The 16563-nt window shown below is 37.4% G+C and overlaps 1 protein-coding gene across 10 annotated transcripts in view; it reads right to left on the bottom strand.

Annotated features, from left to right (window-relative positions):
- diaph2 (diaphanous-related formin 2) overlaps positions 1–16563 on the bottom strand; it is a 551295-nt gene that overhangs the window by 376328 nt on the left and 158404 nt on the right. For all 10 annotated transcript variants that reach the window (XR_013818231.1, XR_013818232.1, XM_079839686.1 and 7 more), the window contains 3 exons: positions 2457–2531; positions 2275–2344; positions 1465–1601 (listed from right to left, as the gene is read on the bottom strand). Coding sequence is in view for 8 of the 10 variants with exons in the window: in XM_079839686.1 (XP_079695812.1) it covers positions 1465–1601; positions 2275–2344; positions 2457–2531 (282 nt within the window). In the remaining 2 variants the exon portion in view is untranslated. The remainder of the gene's footprint in view (positions 1–1464; positions 1602–2274; positions 2345–2456; positions 2532–16563) is intronic.

Genomic DNA, 16563 nt, shown 5'->3' with positions numbered 1-16563 from the left:
GGGGAAATTGCCAAGCAGCTTGGTGAAAAAAGGTCCACTGTTGGAGCAATCATTAGAAAATGGAAGAAGCTAAACATGACTATCAATCTTCCTCGGACTGGGGCTCCATGCAAGATCTCACCTCGTGGGGTCTCAATGATCCTAAGAAAGGTGAGAAATCAGCCCAGAACTACACGGGAGGAGCTGGTCAATGACCTGAAAAGAGCTGGGACCACCGTTTCCAAGGTTAATGTTGGTAATACACTAAGACGTCATGGTTTGAAATCATGCATGGCACGGAAGGTTCCCCTGCTTAAACCAGCACATGTCCAGGCCCGTCTTAAGTTTGCCAATGACCATTTGGATGATCCAGAGGAGTCATGGGAGAAAGTCATGTGGTCAGATGAGACCAAAATAGAACTTTTTGGTCATAATTCCACTAAACGTGTTTGGAGGAAGAAGAATGATGAGTACCATCCCAAGAACACCATCCCTACTGTGAAGCATGGGGGTGGTAGCATCATGCTTTGGGGGTGTTTTTCTGCACATGGGACAGGGCGACTGCGCTGTATAAAGGAGAGGATGACCGGGGCCATGCATTGCAAGATTTTGGGGAACAACATCCTTCCCTCAGTTAGAGCATTGAAGATGGGTCGAGGCTGGGTCTTCCAACATGACAGTGACCCGAAGCAAACAGCCAGGATAACCAAGGAGTGGCTCTGTTTGAAGCATATCAAGGTTCTGCCGTGGCCTAGCCAGTCTCCAGACCTAAACCCAATAGAGAATCTTTGGAGGGAGCTCAAACTCCGTGTTTCTCAGCGACAGGCCAGAAACCTGACTGATCTAGAGAAGATCTGTGTGGAGGAGTGGGCCAAAATCCCTCCTGCAGTGTGTGCAAACCTGGTGAAAAACTACAGGAAACGTTTGGCCTCTGTAATTGTAAACAAAGGCTACTGTACCAAATATTAACATTGATTTTCTCAGGTGTTCAAATACTTATTTGCAGCTGTATCAAACAAATAAATAGTTAAAAAATCATACATTGTGATTTCTGGATTTTTTTTTTTTGATTATGTCTCTCACAGTGGACATGCACCTACGATGACAATTTCAGACCCCTCCATGATTTCTAAGTGGGAGAACTTGCAAAATAGCAGGGTGTTCAAATACTTATTTTCCTTACTGTATATATATATATATATATATATATATATATATATATATATATATATATATATATATATATATATATATATATATATATATATATATATATATATATATGGGGATGAATAGGAGGCCATGATGGACAGGGGCCAATGGGCAAATTTGGCCAAGATGCCGGGGTTACACTCCTACTCTTTATAGAAGGACATCCTGGGATTTTTAATGACCACAGAGAGTCAGGACCTCGGTTTAACGTCTCATCCGAAGGACGGTGCTTGTTACAGTATAGCGTATATTGGATTAAGCTGATGATCTTACATGTTTTCCTCTCCGATGATACAAACAGCTGACAGAATCTTGACAATTTCGGTCATCATATTAGTCTGCTTGGGGTCAATTGCCCTTGCGAGGAGGAGGAGGCTTCGTTCATCCCCCAAGATCCTTTGGAGGCCATACTGAAAACAAATTGTATTACACATTTTAAATGGAAACATTTTGCAATGGATAATGTCTTTAAGCTTTAATAAAATACAAGGAACCCCTTGTGTATGGACAGATTTAGGCTTTTTTTCTTAGAAGGAGTGCCAATTAGGCAGTTGTAGATATGTTTTAAGATTAATGCATTTAAATCAGGACAGGACATTAGGGACAAATAATCATATTCCTGCATCTTTGTCTTGTGTAATGCACTGCACTTGACCACAATTTGAGCAAAAAACATTATTCACTTGGGGCAGGGGGGGGGGGGGGGGCTTAGGGGGGTAAATAAATAAACACATACTAATAAAAATATATTACGGAAAAGGGCTTGGAATAAAATAGCATTCATATTTAACATACAGAGTATAAATGTAATAATGCCAATACCATTTAAGCATGAAAGCAGCTTTAGAAAATATGAAATCGATGATTATCTGGAGTTGAATGAGCTTCATTTGTGTTTACACTTATTACACTAATAAAGCAGCAGCATTTTAATCAGAAATGCATTCTTTCTCAAGGACAAGTAAGGAGCTAGCATGATTTCATTATCTTTGATATAAGTTTCTTTTTTTTTTTTTACTTGACACGTGTGGGACACAAAATGATATAAACTACTCAGGTGGAGCTTTTAAATTCTAAACACACCTTATTGTTCATGAAGGCCTTGAGGCACTGAATGAGTTTGTGCTGGTTCTTCTTGTCAATGTTCTCTTGCCTGAGGAAAAGAAAATCAGTGAGTAAAGAGAGAGCATGTGGATGAGCAATCCATAAGCACTGAAGAAAAATACATTTCTTAAGGCAACGTTAGAAAATCTAGCATAACTTACAGTTTCTTGTCGAGAAGCCTCTCCAGCACATCCAAAAGCAGTCCGAGACCCTCATAGCCAAAGTTATTCACCCAGCTAAAGACAGGAAGAGACAGGCAAAGAACTCCATTAGAATACATAAACCCGTACAAGTTCATTAAAGGTTAGAAAAGTTTGTTTTGAAGATGAGCTGGGTTACAACACAACTCTGGAAACAGTGGAATTTTCCCATCCTTAATGGATTAGTTCACTTTCAAATGAAAATGACCCCATGATCACCTCACCCTCAAGCCATCCTAGGTGTATATGATTTTCTTCTTTCTGGTGAACACAATCAGAGTTATATTAATAATATCCTGACACGTCCAAGCTTTATAATGGCAGTGAACGGGGCCCACGAGTTTGACGTTCAAAAAAGTGCCTCCATCCATCATAAATATACTCCACACGGCTCCGGGGGTTTAATAAAGGCCTTCTGAAGTGAATCAATGGAGTTTTATAAGAAAAATATCCATATTTAAAACCGTATAAAGTAAAATATCTAGCTTCCACCAGACCACCTTCTACTTACTAAAAAAGTGTAACTAACGCGATGTATGACTAGGACGTAGCGAGTTTTGACATACTGTGCGGAGCCGTGTGGGGTACATTTATGATGGATGGATGCACTTTTTTGAGCTTCAAAATCATAAGGCCCCGTGTTCACTGTCGTTATAAAGCTTGGAAGTGTCAGGATATTTATTAATATAATTCCGATTGTGTTCATCAGAAAGAAGAAAGTTGAGGGTGAGTAAATAATGGGGTAATTTTAATTTTAAAGTAAACTAATCCTTTAATATTGACAAACAGTACAGGCTATTGTGGCACCTGTAGCAACATATACGAGATGAGTCAGTCTCTGTCACTTGGTAAAATGCCACCTTTGAGAAGAACATGAAGAAAAATTGTGATTGTATTCCCCATATTTCTGTTGGTGGCTTAATGTGAAGAATTGTCCACATACTGCATGTGTGACCAGATGGAACTCTAGAGGAAAGAACAACATATATATGAATCCTAGAGGAGAAATGTAGCCATTTTTTTTCACCGAATTAAAAAGTTTTCTTTAGTAGACTATGTGTATATCTTTGTATCGAAACACTCACTGTTACAAGTCAAGTTTTGTTTTGTTTTTTGTTTAAGTTGGAACTCTGTATTTACCTGATTAACACGTTCAGACTACCAGGTTCATCTAAGAACAGCACATTGCAAATGAAGTGAAGACAAATGCAAAAGCGAGAACTCTGTGTGTGGTGCCTTCAGGCAACTTGTGCATGCCATGCACTCCAACAGGAAGATAAAGCAATGCATGGAGATAACAGTAAAACAGATAATGGATTGTGTAAGATAATTGGCTATAAAACACAATGTATCTGGAGACATTAAATTACCTGGGGGAGGATAAGAATAGAGCGAGAGAGAGAGCGAGAGAGAGGGAGAGGGAGAGAGAGAGAGAGAGAGAGAGAGAGAGAGAGAGAGAGAGAGAGAGAGAGAGAGAGAGAGAGAGAGAGAGAGAGAGAGAGAGAGAGCTAAGCAGTATGTGATCGCATTTAGAGTATGCTATTAACATCACTTGTTCTGAGCTCCAGATTGTCAATAAACCCAAATACATGGGCCAATTTGTTGCATTAAAGGACCATAAGTCAATGACTTACTACTTTCTTTTTGACAATCAGTGTGCAATGCAACATGCATATTAAAGTCATTTGTATGAACCCATATGGTCACACAAGAGCCTCAATTAGGGGTGATGTCTGTAGCCAAGGGCAGTTTCAGAAGGCTAGAATGCACTTTTTCACAGATCTGCAATTAAATTAGTCTAAAATTACAAAGACAGGGGCTCACCATGCCATTACTCAAAATTCATTACCAACCCAACAAACTCAATTTGAAACTTATTACCATTCGTTGTACAATACATTATAATAGCCTGATTTGTTAATAAAACATACCAGTGTAATGTGAAACATTTATAACCATCTATTTACAGGAGGGCTTCTTGTTTTTTTGTTTCCAATTTTGTCTCATCACTTTTCAACTGTTTGTTGAAAGAAAAACACAGTTTGAGGCCGATAACGGAAAAATCTGGTCTTCGTGAGCATCCTTACCTAGCCTTGAAGTATAAAAGCAGTGTTGCTGAGGAGGTGGCCAGTGGAAATGAGGTGAGCAAGAACGACAGGGTTGAGCGTATCTAATTCACTTATAACAACAGTGTGGGTTATGGTTTTACACTGCAGCAGATGAGTGTTGAAAACTTGAGGCTAACATCTGAGGTTGTGTGGTGAGACCTAATGAAACCTTAGCCAGCATTGACATTGTATTGCTGTGGTCATGTCACTCAACAAGAGCAACAAAGCTCTAACCACATTCAAACCGAATTACCAAGCAAACAAAATTTTATAGGGAGATGAGCCAACAGCTCACGGTCAAAGTTTGCATTGCAGTAGTCAACAATGAATTTGTAGGACAGCCTGAAAGAGCTAATTCACCACAGGTTCCCTTTAGAAATTTTAAATGAGTTTTTGATTTATGACTAAAACAAGGTCTGTGCCTATCATTTGGATGCAGAAATAGCAACATTTCTTTGAATAATACTTTTCATATGTCAAAAAAATATATATAAAACAAAATAGTTTTAATTGCTACAAGTGCATTAAGGCATCAAAACATTGCATTGTGCAGTATGAAAAAAAATCATTATGAGATAGCGGAGTTTTAGATAATGTACTATACATGTTAAAAAAAAAAGTTTTAAATAATGTACTCTAATTGTATGCACAGTTAAATATCTAATACTGGGCATTATACTGATACCGATCAATAAAAAAAAAAAAGTAAATATTCACAGATGTGTAGCACCGAAGAGGTATAGGTCGCGATTTTCGATTATTCGATTAGCTGATTTAATTATAGAATATAAAAAAATTAAAAATAATAATATATACATACATATATATATATATATATATATATATATATATATATATATATATATATATATATATATATATATATATATATATATATATATATATACATATATATATATATATATATATATACATATATATACATATATACATATATATACATATATATATATATATATATATATATATATATATATATATATATATATATATATATATATATATATATATATATATATATATATATATATATATATATATATATATAAAATTATTATTATTTTTTATTTTTTTATTTTTTATTATTTGGGTGCTATTATGTGCAGCTGAGTAAACGACACTTGGGTTTACCGTATGTGTGTCGCTTGAAGGCGGCTTTGCTGCTTGCAAACTAACTCTTTTGAGGAGACAGTGAATTGCCATTAAAGGGATAGTTCACCCAAAAATGAAAATTCTGTCATCGTTTACTCACCCTCACGTTGTTCCAAACCTGTATGATTTTCATTGTTCTGCTGAACACAAAAGAAGATATTTTGAAGAATGTTTGTAACCAAGCAGATAGAGCAACCATTGACTACCAGAGTAGGGAAAAAAAATACTATGGTAGTCAATGGTTGCTCTATCTGCTTTGTTACAGACATTCTTCAAAATATCTTTTTTTTGTGTTCAGCAGAACAAAGAAACTCATACAGGTTTGGAACAACGTGAGGGTGCGTAAACGATGACAGAATTTTCATTTTTGGGTGAACTAACCCTTTAATTTGCTGCCCTGATTGCACTCTATACGCAAATACACTGCAGGCTTGCTCTCGCGATCGTATCTCAGGTAAATCATCAACACTATCATCACTTACATGTATGTTATTGAACTAATGACATTGTAATCGGCTAAAACGCTTGCGCTGGTTACTTTTCTTCCAGAACAAGTGCGCACCCGAGTGTTGTTTTCACATTCACATGAGTCATGGCACAGTTCGAGTGCAACCGATCTCCGGTTGTGTGTTCTCGGGTTCGATACCTCAGTGCACACCAAGCTCTGTATGTAAGCTTTCACATTAGCAATTTTTCATGCGAACCGTGCTCCATTTCGAACTAAACTGCCAGAGTAAAAACGCCCTGAGACAACAGAAGAAGAACACATCGTCTCATCTGTAGACTTGTGGCATTTATCGGTTGCGGTAACTTGGGGCGATGTCAAATAACAATCATATGTTTCTGCATGTTACAATAATTATATGGCTTGAGTTGATATAGCCTATTACCTAATTAATTAAACAGTTTGTTATCATACAGATTGAGAGCGTGAATGGTCTCTCTCCCTCTCTCTGTTTATATGTGTGTAGCCTTTACATGCGTGCATGTTGGGGACGAGTTGCGATTTTCGAATAAAAATGCAAATAATTCCCAGCGATCTTCGAATATTATTTTTGCTTGAAATGCCCATCCCTAGTACCGAATACAATGTGCATAGATTTATGTTGTGTTGTAGATTTTTTAAAGCATGTTTAAAAAAGTGGTTTTGTATATATAAATGTACAACAAATCATAAAAGTCTCTTCAAGCAATGTTAAGCAAATGAAACTCAAAAAATAAAAAAATTCTAAAACCCCACTTAAATTCTCGAGAGAACCCATGGTTCGGAAACACTGATTCTCTTCCAGGTTTTAGAACTACAAATTGAACAGCTCTATAAACGTGAGTGCAAATCATTTAAATTCAAATTGAGAAATCACATAAAGCTCTGCTCACACCACTAACAAGCGTGAAAATGAGAGGAAATCGCTCTTTCAAAGATAACCATGTCAGTCAGACATGATTGAATTTAAACACTCTCAGAGGCTTTTTATCCTTCTTATGGCATCTTCTCCCAGCAGATAGAGGCATCATGCATCAGTTCAACACGTTTGAGATTATTTCGAGATTACTCATTAAGCAGGATAAAAAATCTTTACCTGTCTTTCTGTCTGTCTGTCCGTGAGTCTATATCTTAGATTACCTGCCAGCTTTTCATTGAAACCCCTGAGTAAACATCGCATCATTTCCTGTCAAATCAGCTCATCAGTGACCTACCCACACTCTGTGGCGCGGATCCAAAGATTTGATTTAGACTTATTCATGAAATATTGATTGAGGTAATCCGGGAGCTAAGCAGCAGCAAAGCCAGCAGAGTTACTTGACACGAGCACATATTTTCTGGGTTAAATGAAATATACAGGCCTGTTAAAGAATACATATATCTATAATAACAGTCGTTAAATAATCATGCTACTAAATATAATCAATAATCTGGCAACGCTTTAACCTTCCAGAGCATAACACTTAACAAAATACATATACTCCTCTTGTCTCTATGAAATATATATGTTTACAGTATCAATGACAAAAAATGATCAGGCCAATCAAATCAAATAACAACAGTTGTTACAATACGAGTTGTAGAGCAATCGCAATTATGTTTGACATTCAGTTCGCAATCACGGAGACATTATACTGCTATCGTGAACATTGCATAATAAATTGCAAATGCATGTGAAAAATCATTAATGATCATCAGCAGGAGTGTATTGTAGAACACCACTTGACGCTCTGAAAGTCGGTTAACTGCCTTAAAATAACGGCAGGTTATTCATCTGACCCCTTGCCTTTATTTTCTGAACCTTCTAATGTCAACCAAAAGCCTGGCTGTTGAGTCTGACATTGTTATTGCACTTGAAGAAGCTCTAGAGTGTTGTGTCATTGAGAACACTCTATGAGAGCAATGCCTTTCAAATTGTATTAGGGCTAAGCCATGGACGGTCTCATTCGGCTGACCGTGGCCTATTCAGCACTGCTCTATTCCACTCGAGGCCCTCTGCTCCTAGCAACAAATTGCTCTCAACATCAACCCACCACTGAGCACCAGAACAGTTAGTCACTGACTAAATATTGCAACTGAGGCCCTTCTGCTGTTCATGACAATGTCCATGACTGTGAGTGAAGCTGAAATCACAGGGAGGCTCAAGGCAAGGCTGAGAAGAGATTGACCTCCACAGATTAAGTGCAGTATTTATGTAATGTCAGGAAAAAAAATTATAAATTAATAAATAAAACACTTTTTTTTACCCAAAGAAAATAGACAAGCTACTTATTATAATGTGGCGCATTCGTCCTTCCAGAATAATTCCAACTAATCCGTCTTCTGTTAACTGTGAAATCTAACATGGATATGGCGCATTCATGCTTAAAGGCCATGATATACTTGCGGAAACCAGATAAAAGGTCAACATGTCAGTGTCAATAGAAAGATTAGACTGAAACAAGAGCAAGAAAACAGGAAAAAGGGACCTCAATAAGCTACCAACTTGTAAGATGTACCCAAAACATTTCAAATTAATTCTATATTTTTGAAACATTTCCAGTCTGTTCTTCATTCTGCTCTAATGAAGAGATATTTTTAGCTCTTATGTTTATCCCATGGCTGTTATTTTGATGACAAGACAAAAGTTTGCTTATCACTCCCCTCCCTCTGTCCTTCTCTTTGGGTGAATATGCAGGAGAAAAGTCGTAATTATCTGTGAGGGTAGTGAATGATGGAGAGGTAAAAAGGGAATGAAAAAATGCTTGGCTGATTTCATCACAATCGTGAAGTGGACAGACACGGGCGGCCTGTCTTCTCACAGAGCCTTTTGCAGACATGTGACAGATATTGGATTCTGGAGCGTTAAACAGGGACTGAACCCAGTGGCACGCTCGAAGAACAATATCCCTGGTGTCAGCGTTCAGTGATGTGTCTGCCACACACTTTAGAAGGAAGGCGCTAGGGCAAGAACCTGCTCCGTTTAAAAGAGCCGCTGTTCCCTCTAATGGCATTTGGATCCCAGCAGGAGTCTCAATACAGCCACATTGACTGCACATCAAACCACATCAATGCCAGCTCTGCTTCTCTCTGGGATTGTAGGCTGTGAATATAGGGTCATGATGACAAAGAAATAGCAGAAGGTAGCAAAAGTCTGTGTATGTGAGTAAGGAGGGAGTGGTAGCGGGTTTTAACATTTAAAATAGCTGGGATTTTAACTGATGACAGAACGACTGCATTGAGCAAATACAAGTTTTAGAATGTTATCATTAAATTGACCCTTTTCACATTTCCGGGTTTCTCAGAAGCGACTACATTAAATATATTTTTTATGTTCCCATTTGCACAAATAGCAAAAGAAAAACTGTGAAAAACAACTTTCAAAAAGAAGAAAAAAATAGAGAGAGATTGATAATGGCATTCCGTCAATGCCATGTCAATTTTACCATCTCTCCCACAGCTGCTGTTTTAGAAACACCCTCACAGCAGCGTTAACTCGTTTTTTGTCATTTGATGCAAAGGTAATATAATGCAAAGTAAAGTGTTATAAACGTAAAAAAAAAAAAAAATTAAATAATATAAAATATAAAAAACTTTACAATGCTGATGATGACCATTAAAATGCACCATCACAGTCTGTGAAAAGGGTACATAGTGGGTTTTCAGAGGGTAAAATGTGCACAAAAATAGCTCTTGAAACTGTGAAATTGACTATTTTTCCCTGTTTGCTGCCTTTGACCTCTCAGCTCAGGATAGTAGCTAATGCAAACAGATGGCTTTCTCCAGATATTAGGATCCTCCTGTCTATGTCTCCAGATCTTGATTCAACTCTCTCACGTTAATGTGCAATCATTTTATTGATAATTTTAATCATTCTTGTGTTAGTGCGATTTCAATTCACTTTAATTACCTGTGCGTTAAAAATTTTGATTGAGCTATGAGGGAGCTGACCCGATCTGAGCCACGCGGGACAGTTTAACTTAATACACCAGAGGCCATAAATATTTTAGTCTTAAGTTCAAACATCTGGTATTATTGATCTGGTGGTGAAGTATGTCAGAGAGCGGGGAGACAGGGACAAGGGAATCAGTCATGACAGTCACCTCGCATGCTAATGGATTAGCGATTCCCCCGTTCTGAAGTCAATGGCGGCATGTGTGTGCTCACTGTGGCTTTTCACGCTGCCAAAGGACTGATGTGGGCTGTCACTCAGAAACATGTAGGTCACCTGCTCCTCAATCTCCTGACCCAAATAACTCGAGTCAAAAACATCAGATACACAGCATGGTAGAGGAAAAATAAACCTATAAATACTTTAATATGGAGCACTGACATGTCATCCATCTATATCACTCTTGCATGTAATGCTTGTCATAGAATTACAAAATTGTAATACTCGTACTGAAAATAAAAAAGATGAAAAAAATCCATATTAGTCAGATCAGTCTACCACAGTATGTAATTTCAGCGTGAGACACGCCACCAAAAAACCTCCCATAAAAGGTGAGAAGGCTTGACAAAACAATTAATAACAAGAGAGGATGCGGTGAAAATCACAGACAGCCCAAAGATATTGAATTTAGCACAGCAGAATACTAATTTTCCCCATGTACCTGTGCAATACCATTTCTCACTTAAATCAATATGGAATTCAAATCAGATATCTGAATTATGTATGCCTTGCTGCAGAGCTCCGCAGATACGGCTAGCTTTGAGGTTAACAGATGGTGGCATAAAATGAAATGGGCATCCCGCTTAAAATATACCCAGTCACGAAGGACATCGGGATTGGTGGGTTCCTTTACTGCCTCGGAAAAAGCTCTTCTCTAGTGGCAGATGTGACCACTGCTTCTATTAGACCCTCTATAACACAGTCTCAGGTACACCGACTCGCACAAATACAAAAGGCTTGACAGGGCATGCAGGGCTATGACAGCTAAATGTGTTATCAATAATCTTCACGAAGAAAATACAGTGTATACCGCTTAGCCACAGTGGCAGGGTACCGAATAAGACGATGTTCAATCAAACCTTGGGTCTCATGGTAGTGGAAAACAACGTAATTAGCAAGTATTTGCACAAATTAAAGGCAAAAATAACTTATCTTTTTAGAATAAAAACACTGCAGAAAATAATTACGTTTTCCATTAGGCCAAAATGAATGAGTCAAAAATGCTGAAATCTCTTGTAGTTGTGCAAGTATGAATTGATCATTTGTCCAACATCAGTCCTTTATTTCTCCTTGGCGCTGACTGGATCAGGGGAGCTGATCCAGAGCCTGAGGGCCAGAACTAGGTTTCTAATAACATTTGGAGTCGAGAGAGAGAGCGGGAGAGAGAGCGAGAGAGCGAGAGAGAGATGCACAGCATGGGAAAAATGACCCTAGCAGAGCACCACAAACTTGGCCCCACTCTGTCGCTACGCCGATGCAGACAATTTATTTCACGGACCAACAGGTGAAGTTTTGATAACTTTCTCCGGATAACAACATACAGTAACTCTAAATATGTTCAAAGTTTTACTTTAAAATACTCAGAAAGGTTGTAGCTAGTCTGCTTCCAGTCTCCTGACCTTGACGGTGAGAAAACTGTCTATTACATCCCAGGCACACAAAGTAAAACAGGATCAACAGGCATCACCCAGACAGCTATTTCCCGATCCTTATACACTATTAATCAAAGCGGTCTTTTGAGAGAGAATTGTCCAATAATTTAAAATTTATTTTATAAAATAATAAACTTTCACTTCACAATATCAATTTTAGCATTGCATTTGTGTACTGTCTTTCCTTCAAAACTGTCAGCAGGATTTAGCTGGAGAAAATGCCAAAATACATTAATAAAATCAATTATGTAAGACTGACATAGGTGTCTAGCCAGGTGCGCGAAATAAATAAAAGTTTAAATGGCAGACTTGCATTAGAAACAATATCTGACAACTTGCATTAGCATCTCTATGTCGCTATTTGGCCTCTATTATATTATATTAATACAATTCCTTTAAGCAGCGTTTATGAAACATACGCCATACCCACAAACATGTACAATCCCAGAGCATTCAATATGGATAAGTTATTGTATTTTGCTTTGTTTTCAAGAACTAATACTTAGATATTTTATTGACCTCAGTTCCAAAACCTACTAAGATTTGCTAACTACTGCTTACATCCTAACCATCATGGAACCTCAAAAGATTTGGAACAGCCACTTTTTGACACATGAGACTTGACTCACTATCAATAACTATTTTTAAATCAGCTAATTTGCTGGGGGGGGGGGTGAAATCAATAAATTACTAAAAACCCTTTAAAATAAAATCTAACTACTCCCTAAAGACATATTCTAATTACAAGATCTCTCTTTTTTCACGACCTTTTTGTTTGTTTGTTTTTGTTTTTTTTCTCCTCACTCCTTCATCTCCCACTATATAAGTGTTTGTCTACACTGTTGTTTTTTGTGTTATATCTCAATATATGTATTGTGTACAATTTCTGTATGTATTTTCACAAATAAAAAAAATCCAAATAAAAAAAATCAGCTAATTTTGCAATTAAATAAAATCAAATTTGTCATAGCTGTGGTGCAGCAGTCCCTCACCAAACGTTCCTGTCTATATGGACCAATAAAAATAAAGAAAAAAGCCACAAATGAGAAAAAGAAATGAGGTTTTGGACAACAAAATCCTTATTTATTGATGTAACTGCTATGATTAAGACGATTAATAATGTTCCCTTAGAAATGCTCACTTGGCAAATAACTGGGAAAAAAAATACTAAAACTGAAATAAATATGATTTAAAGCTAAATAGATTTATTTAAAAAAAAATGAAACAAAAAAATGACAAAAGCATATATAGTAAGAGTAAAACTAAAACCAAAATAAATAATACTAAAATAGGCGCAACAGACCAATTAGAACAGTTTAGAGAAGCTTTCAAATTATGATTTTCTTCACCATTATTTAATAAAATATGTTTGTGTTGTCCCTTATCAATGCAAAGTCATCACAAAACAGTAAAGATTCATGCTGATATTGTCCAAAACCCCACTTTGCCTAGGGCATTTGCAAACTTTAGTCAGGCATTGTATACATGTTGTATATATATTGTTACCACAGTGTATTATGGGAGAGCATAATAAGGACAGAAGAGCAATAGATTTCCACCACACAAAGTAGAAATACAAGAGGATGTGCACTTCTAAGTAGACTGGTGCTTAAAAGAACACACATCCTGACACCTGGGGTGTGATTGTTTCATAGTCTAGCCTTCAGGATCCGAGGCTGAACGGATACCTGTTAAGGAGTATCAAATCTTCAAAGGCACTAATAAGCCCATTACCTCCCGCACATGTGTCCACGGGCGCTCAGCGAAGGATGGCCGCATAGGCAGAATGATGGATTCTCAGGCTCTATGGGGCGGCTGGTAGTGTCAGCACATCTTCACTCCAATACACATCTCTGCTTCCTCAGGCTCATGTCCCACACTGCTAACTACAACACACGACTAGCTTACATTCAAACCCTGCACAGCAAAATAAATAAATAAATAAATAAATAAATAAAGTGCTACTACTACTAAAAAAAAAAAAAAAACTCTGGGGAAAAAGCATCCAACTCCACCATGAAGATTTGGACATAATGAAAAGTTGGAGCCAAGTTCAGGTTTGTCTGATTTTCTCCACCGCATATCTTTGAGCCTGCAGATTCAATATGGAAGGCACAGCTAGGATTTAAAGTGGAGTGTAAAAGCAGAGTGTAATACCGAGAGCTTAGCACCAGAAAGTGAAAAGTGAAGCCTTTCAGACGTTCAGAAGTGAGCAATGGGGCCATTTCGCAGACGAAACGCAAATTCCTATTGGTGGTGCATTGATGAAGAATCAGCGCAGTCGGTACGCCACTGGAGATCTCTCAATGCTCGTCTATGTGTGAAAGCGTAAGAGCCATCTGAGCTGTTGAAATGGATGACAAAGCTGGAGGGTTTTATGCATGAGTGGGTGTTAAAGTTCTGGATTACTTCTTGCATTGTAATATTGTTTCTGCATTACATTGCTCGCCTGTGGCACTGTTTGTACAGCTGCATCAGAAGGAAATAAAAACAGAGAGAACGAAAGCATGAGAGAGGCAAGAGAAAATGGCTGCCATTAGTTACAGTGCATATTAACTCTCCATAAATGAGGAAATAAGACCCAATGATTATCTGTTAGTCTGCATTTTGGCAAGTTTGAGAATTCAGAGTTAATGAAACAAGACTCCAAGTGTGAGAGAATGATGGATATATAGTGAGAAAAAGCCAGAATGTGAAGAAGTGATTTTAGTCTAGCAAAATGAGCAGCAGAGGACCGAGAGAGAAAAAAAGAAAGGGAGGGGGGGGGGGGTGAAATGTTGAAGAAAGACGCTGTATCCGCCCCAAGTGCAGCCATCTGTGTATGGATGTGTGAGGCTGTGAGCTCCACACCTGTGAGGGACTACGGGAAACGGGAGTCTTCTCCAGGCCAGAAGGCACCTGGGCAGCCAAACAGGTGCTCAGCACAGACAATTAAACTATTACATTTGTATTACAGGTCAACCAATCAGAGGAGATTAAGAGACAATGACTATGTTTTCATGTGTACCAATAATGTGATTATTTCTAATAATCAGAGTAAGGTCTTGATCCCAGTATGATGTTTACATGACACGAGCAGAAATCCTCACTCAATTTTACATTTGTATTATTCTGATTATTCGCTAATACGTATGGTTCTACCACACTCAGACATACAATATGCATGTTATCGGCCATTGTTTTAATCTACTCGCATCAAGTTCAAAATACATTTTTATGGATGTACTGGATATTATTTGGCGCTGTGATGAACATGCCGAGTTTGCCTGATGTCATAACGTCCGTCTCGCTGTCTGGATGAAGATACGGAGCAGAGAATGCTCAGCGAGTTGTGTTGACAGAGTAAAGTCATTTGGAGAAGAGAAAACTACAGAACTTTAGTTTAATGCGACTATGGTTACTACAATTATGAGCTTAATTGCATTAGTTTGATCGAAGTATTGCGTTTACATGAGGTAAAGTTTAATCGCAATATTGCCAAAATCCCATAATAATCCCTTATTTTCTGATTGAGCAATGTTCAAAACATTCTTGATCTAAAATGAAGCATTATTTGAAAACAATATCCCAGGTTCTGTACAAGTTAGGCTCATTTGCCAGGAATTAATACATCTGTAATAATACTGGTTAAACCGTTTCGGCTTTTCCTTTCTAGATAATTTAAAAGCAGAAATGTAATGCTTAAAATAATAATTTATAAAAGGCACTTACATTTACGTAAGTATGCCACTACGTGGTCATGGTGACCAGTTTTTTTCTGTTTCTTTTTTCCCCTCACGCTAGTCAATGTTAGTCACACTAAAATGCATATTGTCTCGTGGCAAAGAAACAGAGTATTGCAATGTTCATTAATTGGTCCAATTCACTTCCATAGCTAGTTTTTTTTTTTTTTTAAGAAAAGTTTACAAGTGAAAGTTATTTTTTTGTCATAATCAATTGTATGCCACAAATGTTGTCAATTGATCTAAACTTTTATTGAAACCAGAATGTTTAATATTTAATGATACAAATTGAATTTTGAGAGATTATAACAGGCATTCAACACACTTGCAAAGCAACAGACTGGAATTATTAGTATGCCATTACACATAACACTCATTTAAATAAACGTGTGATAAGTCTAACCTTTTACATCCATGAGTAAACAGTCACCAGCTCAGTTTCTGTGCTCCTGGGTGCACCGTTTGATTATTATAGAACAGTACATGCTGCAGGAATCATGACTTAAAAGGAATTCACACTCTAACATATTTCCTGCAGATAACAAATGGACTCATGAGTAATTGCACTATGGCAAAGTGAAGGAACTTGGGGTCATTTTCATTAGGGCTGCACGATATGAGGAAAAGCTGCGATGTGCGATAACATTGTTTAATATTGCGATGACGATATGACTTGCGATAAATATTCAAATGTGAATGTTAGCTATACTGTTCCCATGTCTTAGTGCTTTAATAGGTCGTGTTCAGTGTTGGGCAGTAACGGAATACATGTACCGGCATCACGTATTCAGAATATTATGAGTAACTGTATTCCGTTACAGTTACAATTTAAATAGTTGATATTTAGAATACAGTTACATTGTTGAAATCAATGGATAACATTAACCATACTTCTCTGTTTCATGAGTTTATTTACTCTCTAAATAAATTAAGGCAACTCAATGCATTTTTCAGAACGCCCCAATATGAAAACGAAAAAATGCACTGTTTGCGTGATC

Source organism: Gobio gobio (genome assembly GCF_949357685.1).
Source record: "Gobio gobio genome assembly, chromosome: 16".
NCBI classification, from domain to species: Eukaryota; Metazoa; Chordata; class Actinopteri; order Cypriniformes; family Gobionidae; genus Gobio; species Gobio gobio.
This window is presented reverse-complemented; position numbering and strand designations above follow the sequence as displayed.